This window comes from Paramisgurnus dabryanus, chromosome 19 (genome assembly GCF_030506205.2).
Source record: "Paramisgurnus dabryanus chromosome 19, PD_genome_1.1, whole genome shotgun sequence".
In the NCBI taxonomy this organism is placed as follows: domain Eukaryota; kingdom Metazoa; phylum Chordata; class Actinopteri; order Cypriniformes; family Cobitidae; genus Paramisgurnus; species Paramisgurnus dabryanus.
The window spans coordinates 10,937,394-10,957,275 of record NC_133355.1 but is presented as its reverse complement, the minus strand read 5'-3'; the positions used below and the strand labels follow the sequence as shown (position 1 = coordinate 10,957,275).

Genomic DNA, 19,882 nt, shown 5'->3' with positions numbered 1-19,882 from the left:
TTTCTAAATGACTGTTCTCATTACAAATATATTCCAAAGAAAAGTGAATGGTTTATAAATAATTTTGGCAATTTTAAGGCAAAAGAAGTTAAATTAAAGTTTTTCAACCTATAAGGCCAGTGGGTTTTGTTCAGATGTAAATTTGTGTGTATAATATACAGTATGAGTGTGACCTTATGAAATGTAGTTTTCACAGAGCTGTGTGTTTCTCTGGTTTTCTTGCTAAACAAATTAATTAATTGGTTTGTTTAGTTAATTTTAACAGAATTATCAGCACACTAAGGTTTAAAAAAATTATCCGGCCCGCACTTCGTGGCATTATTTACCATCCGGCCCGCAGCCTAAAATGAGTTTGACACCCCTGCTTTAAAGTCTTGGTCTTGTCTCGGTCTCGGCCTGTCTTGGTCTTGGTCATGACTTGGACTCGGTTTAGGTGGTCTTGACTACAACACTAATGGATACTACTGTACGACAAACACAATGACTAACCTCAATCTCCTCGTAGCTGGTTGGGAACTTCCTTTCTTCAAACACCATGATGTGATGTCTGATCCATTGGATTATCATGGTCACCAGCTCATAATATTCCTGCCAGCGCAACTCTAACTCCTGTACACGTCATACAGGATGTAAAACAACATTTAACTGACTGTGGTTTACACATTTACAAGCTGCAAATTTTGCAGCAACTCAAATAAGATAATATAAACATAAATAATTTATTTATAATAAATCTAAATGACTCACATTGGCCTGGATTCCATCTTGAACTTCAGGAACTCTGGGCATAACGTCATAGATAGAGGAGACATACGTAATGATGGACTTCTCATCTGGGTGTGGCACATCCACATCTGCAGGAACAACCATACGAATGTACATTTGGTTATATACAATATACAAATTCAGCAAGAATAAAGGAACAATCAATAGATAGAAAAGCAACTACAACCAGTTATGAGACTATGAAACTACACCAAGTTAACAATAACATCTCTTCTAAGCTAGCAGACAAAATAAATTTTTTTGAAGGTAAATCCAGAAGGATCTTCCTTTATTTACCTTCAGGATCCAGCAGGCGGGTGACGCCCAGGTCTCTATCTGCAATGCTGAAGGCCTGCTCCAGATTCTCCAGGTTGGTCTGTCGGTAGACCTTATTCATGTCAATCAAATTCGGCCTATTGAAACACAAGAAAAGAAATCAGTTATAGACACTGACACATATGTGGTCATTATTATTGTTTTAGTAATATACTAGAAATGGTAAATAAAAGTATGACTTGAAAAATAAGTGAGCTAATAAACAGTAGTCAAATTTACAGTATAATTATCTGTGTTTGCAACACTGTATAACAATTCATTTAACATGAGATTTAACACTTGATTGGTATGACAGCTTGTTATGATGTTGCCTACAGTGTTAAATCTCATTTTGATATAAACATTGTACCTACTGTACATACACATTTTCTAGGAACGTTTTCCAAAAAAAAAAAAAATCCCACAGGCATAATTCCTTAGAATTTTTTCTGATCTCATTTGAACACATAGCTAACATTCATGCTTGGCGATAATGGATCGTACATTTTACACATTGCTTGCCCAAACCTGGAGGCTATGAAAACCCAGGTGATGAGCCAGTGCCTGTGCAGGCAAAGCCAGGACGGATCTGTCTTTTAAGAACTTAATACTGTGACTTAATACTCACTCAACAGTAAAAACAGCAAGGAAACATGCCAAAAAACAATTAGAGTAAAATACCACATGCAACCTCTTAAAATCTGTAAAGACTAATAAAAACAAAAGTTCAGCAAACCAAATCATTTTGTTCACAGCTACAAGTTTGTATTTGAGTAAGCATTTTGTTTCTGTGTCAAAAACATAAATATTAGATTTTTTTTAAACATGCACTGTAGGATGATAACTAATAATGGTTTAGATATTATTAGATAGTTGTTATTCTATAACCCTGTTTGATTTAGAGACTTTATTGGCTATTTCTAATAATGCTTCTCATATTAAACAAGACTAAGTTAGAACAAGACTGTAATTAAATTGCAAAGCTACAATGAAGATACAAAAGTAAAATTGCACTTTCTGTGTGAGCAGGTAGGACGGCTGAACCCAGGGACCATCCGTCTCCGAGACAAACACCTTTCTATAGGAAAACTCTTCTTTATTGAAAGAGGAAAGCTTTTGGTCCATGCCATGCTTGACAACTTCACTCTGGGATCCTTTGTTTGAGACGGCTCCTGGGCTGATGGATTCTTGGCCTGGATCTAAATAAATTTTTGACGGGACATCTTCACACAGCATGATAACTCGATCGTCCAGGTCGCTGACGGATCCATGGCTGGACAAACTTCTGCTGCTCTTCCTGTTGCGAAACTTTTTCTTCTTTAGACTGAACATCTTGAGGAAAGTGCATATAATTGAATAACTACTTTGATGTTCTTCCCAATTAAAAGTTCAGAGCCATTCTGCAGTCCAGATCAGCATTTCTGCTCCTCATAAAAACGCTGTCCATCTTCTCTTTGAAGTAACTCCAATGCAATCCCGGGACCATCCAATGGCGTTTCATTTGACATACTAATCTTTAAGTGTTTTTCAAGTTGCAAGCGAGAGAGAAAGCGAACTGCTCCTCGTTTGCTCAAATGTCATCTGGATGTTAATTTGGTGCCTGAGAGCACTAAGTACAGTACAACTGAGTTATGCAGCTACATGCTGAATGATTTAACACGCCCTGCGGGTATCCTTTCAAAACTGAACCTGTTACGCCCACATTTCGGGATTTCTGTTTCTAATCAGAAGTGGTAATTCGAGCATACTTGAACTTAATCCCGAGGAATTCCACAACTAATGTGAAGCTCGTTGTGATTGAGACATACAGAGAGAGACTCTTACAAATCAACATTCCCAAATTATTGCATAACAGATTTTGGTTTTTGCTGTTGCCCTCATGTTCGACTGCAAAATATGCACACGATGGCGTTAATTGGTTGGTCAACCTTGAGTTATGATGGTGACAGGTCGTTTCTTGTCTAATCCTTAGTGTTTAGTGAAAGCCAGGAATTAGTACCTAATTTATAGGACCAGAAAGGGCTGAAAGGGCCTTTGACTGACAACTCATAAACAGCAGCAGGTTTGAACGTGAACTCATAAATAAACTTGTCTGCTGAAATATTCATACCAGCTATTTCACATTTCTTAGGTGCTGTTTTTAATAAGATTTGGAAAATTGGGCTTTCTCCAAAAGTCTGCATCTCACATGGCTCATTCTAACCGCTAAGCCATGCACTTTCTCTTACCTGTGTTTATGGATGATGGCGTTGAAGAGTTTCCCATCTCTCCAACTGGTGGTGAAGTTGTCACATCGCAGGCCCTGGTAGCCCTCCACCATGCGTTGAGACCACAACAGCAGCTTCTCTTTGGCGGTCATGTCATCTGACTGACCGTTCACCTGGATGTCAGAGATCTGGTGGGGTTAAGAAAAGGCAGTCAAGAATTGCAGAATGGGGAGCTAACTATAGTTTTGTTTGTTTATTTCCATTGATATTCATGCTAAAATGGCAAGTTAATCTAGACAAGTTAATCAACACAAGTTGGGGAAGGACAATTTTGCATCTCCAATCCACCTAACCTGCACATCTTTGGACTGTGGGAGGAACTGGAGTACTAGGAGTAAACTCACGGTGACACAGAAAGATCTCACAACCCAGCCGAGGCTCAAACCGGGGACCACTGAGGCATTGTGCCACTCGAGTTAACAAAAATTTTATAGTCAAAATGTATCATATGCACATAACTGTTTTACTGTCTATTACTGTGTTTTTTCTGTGTTTTACAGTGTATAACCATTCATCCTTATTTAAATTAAAGTAGGGGTGTAAATCAGACAGTTCATTACGAATCGATACAATACCGTTTTTCTCTGCCGGCAATGCGATTTTTGACGATACATCAAATGCTTCTTCGATGCCATTATGATTCAATCTGATTCAATTAATTTATGGATATTTTTATGTTATGTACCTAGTTAAGAAGTTACATTTTTACGTACAAATGCAACCAAAATATAACATTAACATGTAATTAAACTTTTTGAAAATGGCACAATCTCTGTCCCAACTGGAACATTTACAACAAGAAATGAACAAAAATAAACTTTTTTAAATAAAGAAAAATGAATAATGAGGGGCAAAATGTCACATAAAATCAAGCTTATGATGGCAACAGTCAAAGTCTTTCAGTATTTTGTGCCAAAATGTGCAATAGTGACGATCACTGAGGTAGTATAATTTAAAAAAATAAAGATTGTAAATGTGTCACGTGTCTAATAATAAAACACCATCCTATGCTGTTCGGACAAAAATGACATGACATTTAAAGGGACATTCCACTTTTTTTGAAAATATACTCATTTTCCAGCTCCCCTAGAGTTAAACATTTAATTTTTACTGTTTTAGAATCCATGAGGCTGATCTCCAGTCCTGGCACTACCACTTTTAGCATTGCTTAGCATTATCCAGTGAATCTGATTAGACTATTAACATCGCGCTAAAAAATAATCAAAGAGTTTGGATATTTTTCCTATTTAAAACTTCACTCTTCTGTAGTTACATCGTGTACTAAGACCAACGGAAAATTAAAAGTTGTGATTTTCTAGGCAAATATGGCTAGGAACTATACTCTCATTCTGGCGTAATAATCAAGGACTTTGCTGCCATAACACGGCTGCAGCAGCCGCAATGATATTACGCAGCGCATGAAAATAGTCCCCTTAATAACTTTCAATAGCAGAGGACTATTTTCGGGCACTGCGTAATATTATTGCGCCTGCTGCAGCCATGTTATGGCAGCAAAGTCCTTGATTATTACGCCAGAATGAGAGTATAATTCCTAGCCATATTAGCCTAAACATTTTTAGCCTAAAAAAATCACAACTTTAAATTATCTGTCAGTCTTAGTACACGATGTAACTACAGAAGAGTCAAGTTTTAAATAGGAAAATATCCAAAAATATCTTTGGTTATTTTTTGCGCGATGCTAATGGTCTAATCAGATTCAATAGATTGAGCTAAGCTATGCTAAAAGTGGTACCGCCAGACCCGGAGGTCAGCTGAATGGATTCCAAAAAGGTACAAATCAAATGTTTAACTCTAGGGGAGCTGGAAAATGAGCATATTTTTTTTAAAGTGGAGTGGAGTGTCCCTTTAATAATTTAGGTAGGAGATAAAAACTTTACCTAAAATACCCTCACTGTTGCCAAGATACTAAAAGCAAACATTGTGGTGAGCAGTGATCATAAGATTTGCTTACAATAAATGGCTTGTTCAATTTTTAGTCTGCAATTTTGCATGCGTCCTGTATGTTCCCCTGGTGACTCATTGACAAGATTTCCCTTTGGGCTCCAACCACTCAATGGCTAAAATCAAACTTGCCATAAAAGTCCAGTTTTGCAGGAAAGTCTAGTGGGTCTAAAAATTCAGAATCCTTGTACCGAGGATGTCCACAGTGACTCAGACATTATGGAAACTTGGTCTCCACCCTCTCTGCATAGCTTAACAAGACCAGGAGAGACATTAAATGTGTCTTCTAATGAAGGATTAGAAAGCAGGATCTGTCCATTTACTCAAGAAATTGATAAAGAAAACTCACAGGTTTGCAAATAGAGTTGTACATATAATATGTATTAAAATCTGGACAAACAATATTCCTTCTTCCATGGAAATGAAGAAAAATCGCAAAGCATTTTTGTGTGCATTTCATGAAAATGTATTGCTGCTTTAGTACTTCCTAAATCTGGTGATTTCACTAATTAAAAATCATAAGATATTTATTTTGAAAAAAAAGAAAAGAAATATAAAAGCACATTCACAAAACCAAAAAAGCATGATTGGTCTCATGAGTCACCAAAGCCCCATGCCAGTGCACCCACTTCCCCTTCCTTTGGGGAAATGTGAGTCACCAACTGAAATGCACATGGTGCCGGCCCATAATCCCCTGCAGACCTGCTGTTACATCAAAGAAAGTTGCTGTTTTTTGGATAAAGAAACCAAACTGGCACAGAAAACGTAGTGCAGGAATGCAAAGATACCAGACTGTCTTGGCACTGAGTCTACACTGGGCACAAAAAGCCAGTTCCTGTTCATTCTTTTCAATGTTTTGTCTAACATTCTTTCTGTGAAGGGAAATCCAAATCATGCACAATTGAACCATGCATGAAAATACAGCAAAAAAAAAAAACACTTTGCTGTTCTGCAGGTGTTTTGATTCACCCCTTGAGGCTTAACATCGTTTTTGTACAAACTGCAATCCTTGCAGAAGTGGTTTTGTATGTGGGGAAACTGATCTTCATATCAATAAGACTACATGATACATTAAACCCAACCACGAGCCTGAACAGATCCCTACTATGCCACTAGAAACAACACATAAAGGGATATGAAAATCTGTGCACGTGAACTAAAACCAAAATGAGCGTGTAAGAAATAATTGAAGTGTGCCTGCTCGGGGTAAATGGGGTGTGATAGCTGGTACACCAGACCTGGAAGTGAAGAATGATGGTCCATATCAGCCCGAGGGTAAGTTTCGGATTTCCATCAGCGATATCGTCATTTCTGATGTTTACCAGCTTCACCTGCAATGCACAATGCATTATTCTGAGAAATCCTCTTTGAACATTTATAGCCCTAGGACCTCTTGATGGCCAGACATACTGGGACAGACCCTGTTATATAACGTATAAATTGTTTGTGGGACGTTGGTCTACTTTACCTGTCTGTGTTTGAGGAAATCCAGTGCGATCTGTACATTCTGTAGTTTGTGAAAGCGCATACGGCCCTTCTCTCTGGGCTAGAAGGAAAGTGAAAAGATTATCACAATGATAAGCTACCAGAGCGTTATATGCAATCATGAGGAAATATGATTTTATGATAAATCCTAGCTTAAATAAACAACTCAAATTTTTCATTGTGACACATTCTGGAAATAAATCACTAAACTACAGTAATATGTAGCTACAGTCTAATATTTAACTAAGGATCATAACCTTTATGATCTAGATTGTTTTCATTATTGTGAGAGCCATGGTCCAGGGAGGATGCACATGCAATGACGTGTGTCAATCAGTCATCTAAACATACAGCCAATCAAAACCTAAAGCTGTGAGGATCTTATTGGCTTGCAGTGCATGATGTCACTTGGGTTTCAATGTAGATGATAAAAAATCTCATGTTTGCAAACATGAGAAGGCATGTTCCTCTGGCTCAATTGGTAAAGCACTGCATGAGAAATGCAAAAGACCACAGGTTTGATTTCTAGGGAACACACGTACTGAAAAATTTACAGATTATATGCACTGTGAGTCGCTTTGGATAAAAGCGCCTGCCAAATGCATAAATGTGAACGTAAAATATGAACACATAAATGAAATCAAATAGCAAAAACTAAACTAACTTACAATATACAATTGTGTCAGATAGTGGTTCCCTGACATTGAATGCATTGCATTTAGCAAATTTTTACCATCCTTAACATGGAGTGAGTGGGTCAGCATTGTCAACAAGCAACATGACAAAGGAAGTGACATCATGCACATCACAGGTCCCCTGGCATTGACACATGCCTCACCCCCCTGCCCAGGGAGGCGAGCCGAAAGTTTTCAGACCCAACTCACCAACCGCGAGTTCCTGACACAGTCGCGCTCCCTCGGCTACCACAGCAAGAGCATCGCAAGAGAGGAGGCAAAGGCAAAGGGGTCAAGGTCAGGGCAGAGGTGAGCAAACAGGTAGTTGAAAAAGGAATGGTCAAGGGGGGTCAAACCGGTGCAGAGTTGAAACTGAGGCAGAAAATTTAAGATTGTTAATGTGTTAAAGGAGCGAGAGACGCAATGCAGAGTCACAGCAAAGTCACAGTTAAAAGACGGGAAGACCAAGAGACGAGGCAGATAAACTTCTGTATGTGTGGTTCACTCCACTGTTCATACAGAGCTTTATGTCACACCGCAAAAAATCACTTTTCTTCTTTTCGTCTAAATGCATTTGAGGCCACGCAAAACAATTTCACAGCAATTTATATATATTTTACAAGGTGGCTTATTTGTATCATTCGCACATTTCAAAATTTTGGTTTGCTTTCACCCTAGTGACATTTTGAATAAGGCGGGCCTTTATTATTGCTATATTTAAAAATCATAGGTTTTGTTTAATAAAATACTCACAAATACTCCTAAATGCATAAAATTTTTTCTTAACAAACACAGTACTGTGCAAAAGTCTTATGCCACCCTCACCAGACTTGTTGTTTTAGAAGTTTTAATCTACATCCATATTTATTTTTCAATCTATTATTAAGATACAAACAGAAAATACAGGAAATATATACACAAAATTTACAAAATGAAATTTTCAGGACTAAATGTCTTCTTTAGGCATTGTCGGTGTTTAGTTTGACCTCTCTTGGCACTAAACACATATTGAGCTTTTTTGAGCAGAATGAAGTAAAAAGACGAATTTCTTTAAAATGTGAAATTAGGATTTAATTTTATTTAGGTTTAAGAGATCCTGCAGTTTCCTGCTATTGCTCAAGTTGAAGGGGAGTTTACCCTAAATACTTGACTACATACACATTTCCTGTAATTTCTGGATGTATTCTATTAAAGACACTGAGAAATAATTATATATGATCACTATGAGATTGCAAAAACAACAAATCTAATCCTGGCATGGTGGCCTAACTGTGGGTTCACATCAGGCGTGTTTGAGGCGTCAATTGGCGTCTACCGTGTCTAGTTTGTCGCTTGAACATTTTGAGTTTACTCGCTTCATTCGCGCGTGAAACCTGCGTATGAAATTCTAGTCATCGAGACATTCATGCGGAAATTTGCGTCATTGGAGGGGCTCCTGCGACTCCGTTCACTTCCTGTAATCATGTCACTTCTAGAGCAAGCTCCTGATTGGTTATCGCAGCGTGTTTTTGTGCCAAAGTTCAAATTTTTCAACTCGCGTGGGAAGCGTCTACCGCGCCGTGCTAAACTCCTTATTCGCGGCGTGAGACCTCCAGATGCGCTTTCAACACGGCTTCACATTGACTTAACATTGAAATTACTCGCGCTTGACGCCTCTACCGTGGCTGGTGTGAACGAAGCATAAGAATTTTGCACAGTACTGTATATGTTAGTTTTTTTCTGGTAACACAAAAAAACCTGCAGTGTCTGAGATCGCATAATGTGACAGTATGATACAGAATCAGATAAAGTATCTACTCATCGACCGTTAAAACACTATATAGTATGAATAAGGATAGTATGAATGAATATGGACGTATTACATCCGCCATGTTGATACATCACGTGACATACGTTGTGATAACAACAAGTCAGAAGTTACCTGGTATACACAATTTAACCACAAGGGACAACTGTTTATATCATAGACTGTAAAAAAAGATGGACGACGCCTGTTCGCTCTCTTCCATTGGTAAAAAGTGAAGCCGCCAGTGTCCCGATATGGCGCTGACATCTTGGGTCTTGAGTCTGCTCAATAGCGATTTCGGGACCAGTCATGCGCAGTAGTGAGCAGGAAGGGAAGCCGCGAAGTCAAAACCCCGCCCTCGCTCTCCTAGAATGCGCATATCACACGATATCACAGCTGTCAATCATGACGTGACACCACCGTTTTTATATCATTAAATAACTAACTAAACACAAACCTATTTTAAAAACAAACATTTGAATTTACATCAGCATAATAAAAACTACAGTAAATGACAGAAAACAGCTTCGGAAAAAAGATAATTGAAGTGTAATTAATTTTTTTAGTTGGTCTCAAGTCCCATTGAATAACATGGGGAGGCAGGGTTTATGACCTATACTGGGACCAGTCACTGGGGGGCGATCGAGACGTTTTGGCTTCACTTTTCAGGGCTTTTGCGGCACGCTTGGTTTATATGTATATGCATTTGAAAAGAGCTGCGTTACCGCTTTCAAACAAATTTTAATAAAACAACGTATCTGCTTTTTCATCGTTGGAAAACTTCTTTCCCAGGGGCTCACGGGACAGTAAAGTGTCAATCGAATGACACTTCAGGATCTTGCGGAAGTAGCAGGTCATCCGTGTACTTTTCGAATATTATGAATTCGGACATACTTATTGCCTCGCCTACTGCTTTTCGCCTACTATATAGTATGAAAGTAGGCGATTCGGATGCAGTGAAAATGTCTGAATATCAATAGCAAATAGTGTTCATGGTACGAGTCTACATCCTGTACATTGGCAAAAACTACACTCATCAAGCCAGATACACATAAATCCTGTTTTAAAGATGTTTAGCCATTTTTACTGAAATAAGACAAAACACCCATTAGGACAATGATGTTTTGCAGTGCATGAGTCAGCATTGCATGCAAAAAACACAAATTTAGGACTGTTAACCAAACAGAAACATCCAATCAGAAGCAGATTAAAAAGGTAAGAGAACACAGGAAGAGGAGGGACTTGTGTTAAGAAAGCAGATCCAGGTAGAGAGAGACTTAGCCAGCCTTGCAAAGCAGAATATCAGACTGATGTTGGGAGGGTTTGGTACTGGGTTTTCAACAGGTTTTTGCGGATGGAAATTCTGACACTTACCAGTGTCTCTCCAGACAACACTTCCAGCAAGGAGATGAGGCTGTGTCCATCTCGGAGATCCTCATACAGATCTGTGATGTGTCGCTGGGCCTGAGAAAGAAATCAGAAGATTGTAATTATTATGAATGACCCTAAGGAACAGACTTGACATGAATCATTTTTGGGTGAAGCTATCCCTTTAAGATGTTTCCTCCCTCTGTGGACATTATGGACGAAGGTCATCTGGACAGATCTTTCTCACACAAAAATATTTATACTGGTAGCTCTTTACATATGACTCACTTAACAAAGTTTATACAAAGACTTAGCAACTTGTTGTGAATGTATTGAAATCTCAAAAAACAAATCTGCAAACAGTTGACAAACCAAACAGAACAGTGAGAATTGAAAGAGAAAATAATATATAAGCGGGATACGGATCAGGGGTGGCACACATGCATGGAAGGCAGGTGAGGGAGGTGTTAGCAGGTAACTGGGTGCTTGTGAAACCCATGCAGGTAATAACCAGAGTCACTCTGCAAAGGTTTGATCACAGTGACCACCTACCTCTGCCTTCCAGTGCTGATAGAGAAGAATGGAGAAAAGGATAAGACACGAAGAGATAAAAAGAGACAGATGAGAAATACAATGAGAATTGGGTGACAGAAGATGAGACACTCACAGATTTTGGGACATTTGTATGTTTGATATGAATGTGAGTTTACTGTATTTGTATTGTGGACTTATGAATATGCACATGAATATATTGCTACAAATCTAGTTAAAGATTTTGGCTTATAACCTAAAGTTACAGTTGACCTAAACTCCATGAAACATGATTCAACGAATAACTACATTGTGCAGTTCTAGAAATAATTTCAATATAAAAAAAGAAATAGAACATACAATTATTCCTATTTTGTTACACATATATAGCATAGCATAATATTTTGGATCCTATAAATAAAAATCTTAATGTAGTAGACATTTCATCAAGTCTTAATCTTTGTAAGTATATATAATCAAATATGACCCATGGCACAGCGTCCATATTCCACAAACTGTCTTTTGAATGTAATTTAGATCAACACAAGCCAGTATAACGTCTGAAATAGCAAAAAACCATCACCAATACATCAAGAAGAAACCAACTTTTTGGCAACACATTCCTCAATTTTAGTTCTCTGGGCTCAAATTCTGTGGAAACTTTGGTGGCTTCCAGGTTTCCATCTAAAACCACTGCAACCAGATGAGAAGGATTTCCGTACAACAGACTACCAACGCAACGTTTCCTCACAGCAGAGAAAATAAGTCTGTGACACTCCTTCATGGGTGATTCTCGCGAAATTAGACTTATGAGGTGTCATGAAACATTTTGATAAAAAAGTACATGCAAATTAAGAGTATCAAAATAAGAATACAGTTACAAACATCTCTTCCTGTACTATTTTGCACACTACTTTGATGTTTTTTCCACATTTAAGGAGAAATTTTTCATTACCGCAACGTGTCCATGACTGGATTTGGGTTCTTTGACATGGAAATATTTATAATTAAAAAAAATCAAAAAAATAAAAAGCTTCAGTGCATGTTATACTATAAACATTTACAGTAAAGACACATGTGGTATTTGGTGATCATTGGTTAATGTAGAGACAATAATAAGGAATATAAATGTGTCCAAGACCAATTTTCTCACATTGAAACTAACATTTCAAAAAAAAAAAAAAAATGTTGGAAGGGACATAATTGACCGTAACACTCAAGATGGCTACCAGGTAAGCAGTTTTTATTTTTTCTCTCCAGATAAAAGTTGAAATTTTGTTTGTCATAGTACCTAGACAACTTTTTAGTTCTCATTACCGAAACATGAGTTAGTGAATGCATATATTTAATGTAATATCATGTTGCGGTAATGATAATTTTAATAATGATAATCTAAAAAATGTAAATAATTCTATAGGAAATATTTTTAAATCCTCTAAAAAGAATGGTTATAGTAAGTTCAGACCTTACTATTATATGTGCAAAAAAATTGGCTTCAAGGGCTTTTTAAAAATCTGATGCTGGACACCTTCTAAATCTGGATTCGTGAGAATCACCCTCATATAATTCCATAATATTTTTATAACGTACACTAGTCTGTAGTATTATGATCTATAAGATATGTTTAAGAAATACCAACACAATGTCTTGGCAATTGGTACTTATTTAAAAAGTGGATAATTCGTCTGAATCTGAACGACCAAATTCGTGTATTTATTTAATTTGCTTTTACCATGTGACATTGGGTTTTGGGTTGGGATAGTGGTGGGGTATATTGTTATAGTCTAATAATCATAAGTTTTTGTAAGGTTCCCTTCATACAAATTCATAAGAATAAGCCAAACAAATACAAAGTACAAATGAGATTACACAGAAAAATCAACAGTGTTAAATCTACACTACTAGTGTTTATATGGGTACCACCAGGTTGGAAATAAAACACCCCCATATGATTTATGAAGTATTTAGTGACTAAAACGTATTTCATTGTCAAAATTGAGTTATCAATTAAAAGACAATTGACATTTATAAACAAATGTTTTTCAATAACCACAAACTGCATTGTGGGATACAGAAAGTAATCTATGCTGTCATCCACCTGACAAAGGTATCCAAGTAGACACTATGTTTTGGAAACATTAGATTCAGATATGCCTTGTTGTCTGTGTCGGCATTATTTCTCAGCAAGGATCTCAAATGACAAAACTAGTTTGTGCAGTATAGCATCACTTTTGCCATTGTCCTATTCTGTATAACACACTTGTTTCATATTTCTAAAGTTTCTTGAATATATTTATTGACCGAGTTATTTGCAGTTGGATCAACTTCTTATGGAAGCAACACTTCTTATAAATGGGCTGAGAGGTCCTTTTAGGGCAGATGGGAAATACAAGCGGTACATAAGAAAATGATCTGTTTCCTCAGGAGATATAAAATGAGAGCAGATGTTGATGACTCAAGCTCACATAGACACAATCATAAATAAACAAACAGCATCCTTCAGCAGTGTAGGGTGCTGGGTGTGTACGAGATAATTATTCTACCATCATGATCTTGAATGCAGTAGTAAATACACACACACACACACACACACACACACACACACACACACACGTTTCTACATAAAGATCATACAATAAGATGGAAACTTGAGCAGGCTGTTGCTTCTTTCAACAAACTACTGTAATTTGAACACTTTGAACACGGGTATTTTCTATTTAATGATAGACAAATGACACAGAGTTTCAACTCAAGCACCTGTCAGCAATACTGTACTGTTAAACTTTATTCATATACAGTAGGTTTATTAAAAAGTCAAAGAAATGAACCTGCTGTTTTAGATTTTTGGAAAGTGTGCATAATACAAATAACAGTCAGTCAAAAATACAATTGAATTGGCATAACTTAAAATCACCTAGAGTTATTGTATACTTAAAATTGTGCTTTGAATGGATATTAAGAAATCTGTCATGGTGGATAATGTGTTATACCTTATTCAAATGCTTGTTCACCCATTTTGTGAAAGTCTTTTTCTGCACTCGATCCCGTTCATCTGCAATACACAAAAAGACAAACACATTTTTTATTTATTAAATAGGTCACTTCAATAGTAGCTGAATTTTAATATGCAATATAGATAAACAGTTCCCCTCTTTTAGGTAAAGTGATTCAACTGGTACCTTATGCGGTTTCACTTTAATACGATTTTAGAGAAGCAAAGGCTTAGAGCCATTAGCTTATGCATTTTCAATAAACCTCATTTGCATATAATCTGCCATGTACACTGAAAAAAATAAATGCTGGATTTACTTAAAAATATATTGCATAATTTTTGCATCCATTTTGTTAAGTATTACATGGAGTTTTAAAGCAACTCATGCAATTGCTTAAAATTTCAAGTAAAACTTACTTAAAAAAGTGGATGCAAAAATGATGCACTATATTTTTAAGTAAATCCAGCGTATTATTTTTTACAGTGTATTGTCATAGATTAAACAGAATGCTTAAAATCTCAAATCAGCATATGAAGCATGATGCATAGTCACGCCTGTCTTTTTATTTGTTTCACATTCATCTTGAATTACCATCATCAAGGTGAACATATTATCAGACAAACCTTAAAGAGTATGTGTTAACTTGCTTCAAGCTTGCAAATGAATAAGGCATTCCAAAAGCAATAGTAAACAGTCTAGTCAAAGTTTTCAGAAGCTCAACCTAGTATGATTTCAATGATCTTGTGAAATATTTCATGCAATGTAAAAACATGTTTGCACTTAAAATTTTTAAGTATAATCAAATTGGATTTTAACTTATATTTTTTATCTTGATTAGTGATGAGTTGTTTAAGCTTATCAAATAAAGTTAAAATAAGTTAAGCTAATTCAACTTTATTTGATACAGCAACTTATCCCTAGTCAAGATAAAAAATGAAAGTTGAAATGACAATTTTTTTTACAGTGTGACTAATAGAGTGATTCAACTTTCGATATGAAACTTTCAGGTCCCATTTTTAGATATTACGAAAAACTTTATTGAGAATGCACGCAATGTAAGCTGCAACTGTTGTTCTGTTGCCATGGTGACCATGCAGGTTGGCATCATGATATCACTTCCTGTTTCCAAAAGTGATCGTGCCGCCACAAAAACCAATTCCTGTCAAAGTGTAACGGCCCTATAATGAATAATCACAACTGAGTAATCTTGTGTACAGATTGTGCTAGTACAAATATTTTGGAATGCTTGTTATCAGTTTGATAACACCAAAAATTCACTCAACATGTTGAGACGTGAAAAGGCGAGATGTAGGACGGTCTGTAGTCAAAATCTGTAAACTGATCCGAGAGCTGCGCATTTAATGCTTTTCCTCAGGAATGTGTGACCAGCTGAAAGGTTGCACAGGTCAAAGGCCAAATCGGATATACACTTAAAATTCCAAGGCAAAAATCAACACCGGTTCAAAGCTTCCCAATGAAAAGGTAAAGCCATTGATCCTGTCAACATATCTTTGACAAGCATTGAAGCTTTGTTAATCGTCCACGTCACAGAAACTAGAGCTTTTCAAGCCCTCATGGTCTGGTGAACACAAACACAAGATCATAAGTGCATGTTTAAGATGCATACTCCTGCACAGCAACTCAATTGTTACTCTCGTAAAAACTAAAAGCGTAGCTTGAGGGAACAGAGTTTTACTGTGCGGTGTTACACGTACACAATCTGCAAGCAATTCTTAAGATGTCAATGTAAATTACAGCTAAAAAATAAATCAAACGGGACGTGCACACACACGACCACAACCCAGATGTAGGAACCCTTCTTTGATTTGGCTCCTCCCTCTGGAGCCCCAAAACGTCCAGTTTGAAATGCAACAGTTCTATTGGACATCAGATTTCGCTTACACAATTGGTTGAAAGGATCACAAGTACATATTTACACAACTGTTTGGTAAGGGCCAGTGTATGATACCATATCATATAACTTGATTACATAATGTTAAAACAATCCATAAAAAAACTAGGAAATTCAACAGTGGACCGAAATTCTACATCAAGTATGCACATATAAGAAAGTAAGCTGCCCTGATTATTATTAAACCAAAAAAGGTAAACTTACCCTAGTAAAAAGGTATTAAGATTATAAAATAGCAAAAAATACTGAAGCTCATCTGTACCTTTTCTTTCATCCATGGCCCTGAGCATCCCCTGGTAGTGATTCTCATCTGTAAATACGAGATCACTGCCCACACTGTCAGAGGAGTAAGATCTGTTTCCATGATATACAGCCATTCCTGCACTTTTGTTTTGCACTTCTGAGAGCCAGTGCACGCTTTCACACTTTCTACCGATCGGTTGAAAGCAGCACAACTCTTTCTTTTTGTCCGGTCTGCTGAGTGTGAATGCAAGAGAGAAGATCCATGCAGTACTGTGGGTGTGTCTCAAGCCTACTTGCTCTCTTTGCCCTCCCTCTCTCACTTTTCTTCCCTCACATTCTCTTCCTCTCTTTACCTCTTCCTTTTTTTTCCACACTTTGTGTTAAATACAGGTGTCTGTACGCTATAAATTTTCATTGCTGTTTTTAACGACACGCTCCTTTTTCCGGGAGGGGTCTCTTATTCGGAAGACAAAGTATGTAGAATGCACAAAAAAGTATTGTTCCTTTGCAACACCAACTCATCTTGCACTGCCGAGAACGACAGCAAAAAACCACATATTTATTGTACAGCTATAGACCAAAAAGTGCCCTTCCTCACGCCTGAAAGCAAATTACTGCTTACATTTACCACAGCTCACATCTTTGCACATAGCCCACAACAAGTAAAGCCATTTTTTATTGCACCTTAAAATGTCACAACCCACACTAAAACTTTGTCCTGATCTAACCTTAATCAAATAAGGAAATAAAAATATGCTACAAAGTTATAACCAATTACAGCTTTGAAACATGTATGTGAAGTAGCTCAGTTGGTGTTTGTACACTGTCAGAAATAAAAGTATGAAAGCTGTCACTGGGAAGGTACACTTTAATAAAGTCCTTATCTGTACTATTAAGGTACAGATGTGCCAATATGTACATTTGAAGTACCAATATGCTCTCATTGGATACAAATATGTACTTTTTGAAAGGGTTAGCTTATGTGACAGCTGTTGTACCCTTATTTCTGAGAGTGAATAAAAAAAGCATTTGCCAGATGCATAAATTAAAATGTCAAGTAGTATTTGGCACAGTTGTGTTTTGTTGTGTGTGGGACTTAATATAAGGGGTTTTTACACTTGGTCACTTCATGCGTTTTCTCTGATCAGATTTCCAGTCGATAAAAGACCAGGTGTAAATGCCCACCAAAACGTTTTTAAGACAAATTTAAATCCGATCGCTCAAACCACTTCAGGAGGTGGTCTGGGACGCATTTCAGACGAAACTGGTCAAGTGTAAATACATCTGGTTGATGAAACCACATATGTCAGCACATAACTCCTCCCAAACATAAACACCTCACCCGGAAGTTAGCCGGCAAAAAGGCAAACAAACAAAGACGACACGCTTATTGCTTTATGGAGTGATACCAATAAAAGAGTCCAATGACTAACTCAAATGATATTAAACAAAGAAATAAAACTTTGAGAGAGAGTTTTATGAACACTTTTCTTTTTTCCACGTTAAAGGAACACGCCCACATTTTGGGACTTTAGCTTATTCACCGTATCCCCCAGAGTCAGATAACTTCATACATACCTTTCTCATCTCCGTGCATGCTGTAACTCTGTCTGACACAGCCCCCGCTAGCTTAGCTTAGCACAAAGACTGGAAGTGAATGGCTCCAGCTAGCAAACTGCTCCCAATAAGTGACAAAATAACGCAAACATTTTCCTAATAATGTGTTGTGATTTGTATAGTCACACTGTGTACAAATTACAAGGTTATATGAGACACAGCCATCTTTTAACAATACTAGGAACTAGTAGCTAGCTAGAGCCATTCACTTCCAGTCTTTGTGCTAAGCTAAGCTAGCGGGGGCTGCGTCAGACAGAGTTAAAGCACGGAGATGAGAAAGGTATGTATGGACTTATCTAACTCAGGGGGATACAGTGAATAAGCTAAATTCCCAATATGTGGGCGTGTTCCTTTAAATTCCCAAAATGTGGGCGTGTTCCTGCTGCCCTGTACTGTGCTCTCCCGCTCATGTTGAGCAAGGAGACGCGCATCCCCTGCATACAATACAACATACAGTAAGTGCTGCCTTTTGTTGCATAAACGTCATCTTAAGTTTTTAAGGGGGAGTAATGAATAGCGTATTTGCATTTTGCCCGAGGGTAGAAGCTCGGATTCATTTCCGTTTTTCCAAGATGGATTTATGTGGCCAAACAGTTTTAACAAATATAGATAGCTATCCAATCAGAGAAAACACATGAAGTGACCAGGTGTAAAAAAAGGCCCTAAGATGTTTAAATGTACATGCTACACTCCAATGTAGTGCACGCCAAAGGAAATCTAACATAGCACCACAGAAAAAAAGTATGTTTCCATCTGGGTATTCCATCTGTTTGGATGGGATATTCGCCAACTGGGAAATCCCACTCATAGAGGAAAATGTGACTAACTCCCCAAGGCACAGAAGTCTCTTTGAGCTTCTTCGTGTCTTGAGAAGTAGCAGCATCTGGGATTTGCTGCTGTTGGGGTCTTTGACTGATGTAGATATTTTAAACTGTTAAACAAAGACATTGTTTCATGCAGTCCTGCCAAAGTCACCACAGACAGACAAAAACGACCCGGAGCACAAGGCGACTTCTGTGCGAGAGCGGCTGCGATAAACGCTCGTCCTATAGGCAGCATTTGAAACGAGTGTGCGTGAATACAAACAGATGAAAAGTTTCAAAGAGCCTCTGTGTCTATCTGGTCACAAACAACACAGGCCTTGTATCTTTAACTAGTTTCTCAAGTGTGCGTCTGTCAGTGGACACGTCTGAGATTGCTGGAAAAAGTCACATCCCTGGGCGCACAGGTGAACGGCACATTTTTGTTTGGCCCCTAACCTCCGAATCAATCCATCTTTCTATCTGACATAAGATGGCAGGCGGATCACAGGTAGGAATGATGGATCCTTTGCATTGTCGCTTAGGGCGGTGGCCTGTTTGGGCTTGAGTGAAAATACAGTACCTTTAGTTGTCACCCATCTTCAGCATCACTGAAGAAAATGAAAGGTCCGAGTTGCCTTAGGCTGTGAAACAATGACCAAATGTTTTACTCAAAGTAATAGTTATATATCCTTACAGCAAAACTACCCATTTCTGCATTATTTATAGAGATTAATCTCATCTATTTTATTTTTTTAATGGATTACGCAAGACACAAACATACTGCGGACAGACTGCAGCTGTGAATATTTTACAGTCATTTGTGAAGACTTTGACAGTAAGCTGTCAGGTAAATTCCATAGCCCTTGTCTAAGACAAATATATATATATGTAGAAAGATAGTAAAACAAGTTCGCACAGGTATTAAGTGTGTTTGGCATAAAAAGATGATGAGGGGAAGGAAATGTGAAAAGCTGGAGTAAGAAGATTTGATGTTTTAGCAGGTGTTGCCAGATTTTGCAGCACGTTGCAGACTGTCCTAAGGGCACATACCTGTACAACAATGGGTGCTGGAGTATTTTAAGCTATTCATTTTTGTCATAAATACACTTGAGTAAATCCAACCGCTTCATGCATTCTGCTTAACATACTGTAGCATAGACA

The 19,882-nt window shown here is 37.5% G+C and overlaps 1 protein-coding gene across 1 annotated transcript in view; it reads right to left on the bottom strand.

Moving 5' to 3' along the window:
- LOC135773587 (uncharacterized) overlaps positions 1-19,882 on the bottom strand; it is a 142,218-nt gene that overhangs the window by 55,643 nt on the left and 66,693 nt on the right. Inside the window, exons 5-13 of the mRNA XM_065283256.2 lie at positions 14,144-14,205; positions 11,175-11,189; positions 10,629-10,718; positions 6,778-6,855; positions 6,548-6,640; positions 3,309-3,475; positions 1,063-1,178; positions 748-854; positions 490-609 (exon numbers count right to left, since the gene is read on the bottom strand). Of these exons, the coding sequence (XP_065139328.1) occupies positions 490-609; positions 748-854; positions 1,063-1,178; positions 3,309-3,475; positions 6,548-6,640; positions 6,778-6,855; positions 10,629-10,718; positions 11,175-11,189; positions 14,144-14,205 (848 nt within the window). The remainder of the gene's footprint in view (positions 1-489; positions 610-747; positions 855-1,062; positions 1,179-3,308; positions 3,476-6,547; positions 6,641-6,777; positions 6,856-10,628; positions 10,719-11,174; positions 11,190-14,143; positions 14,206-19,882) is intronic.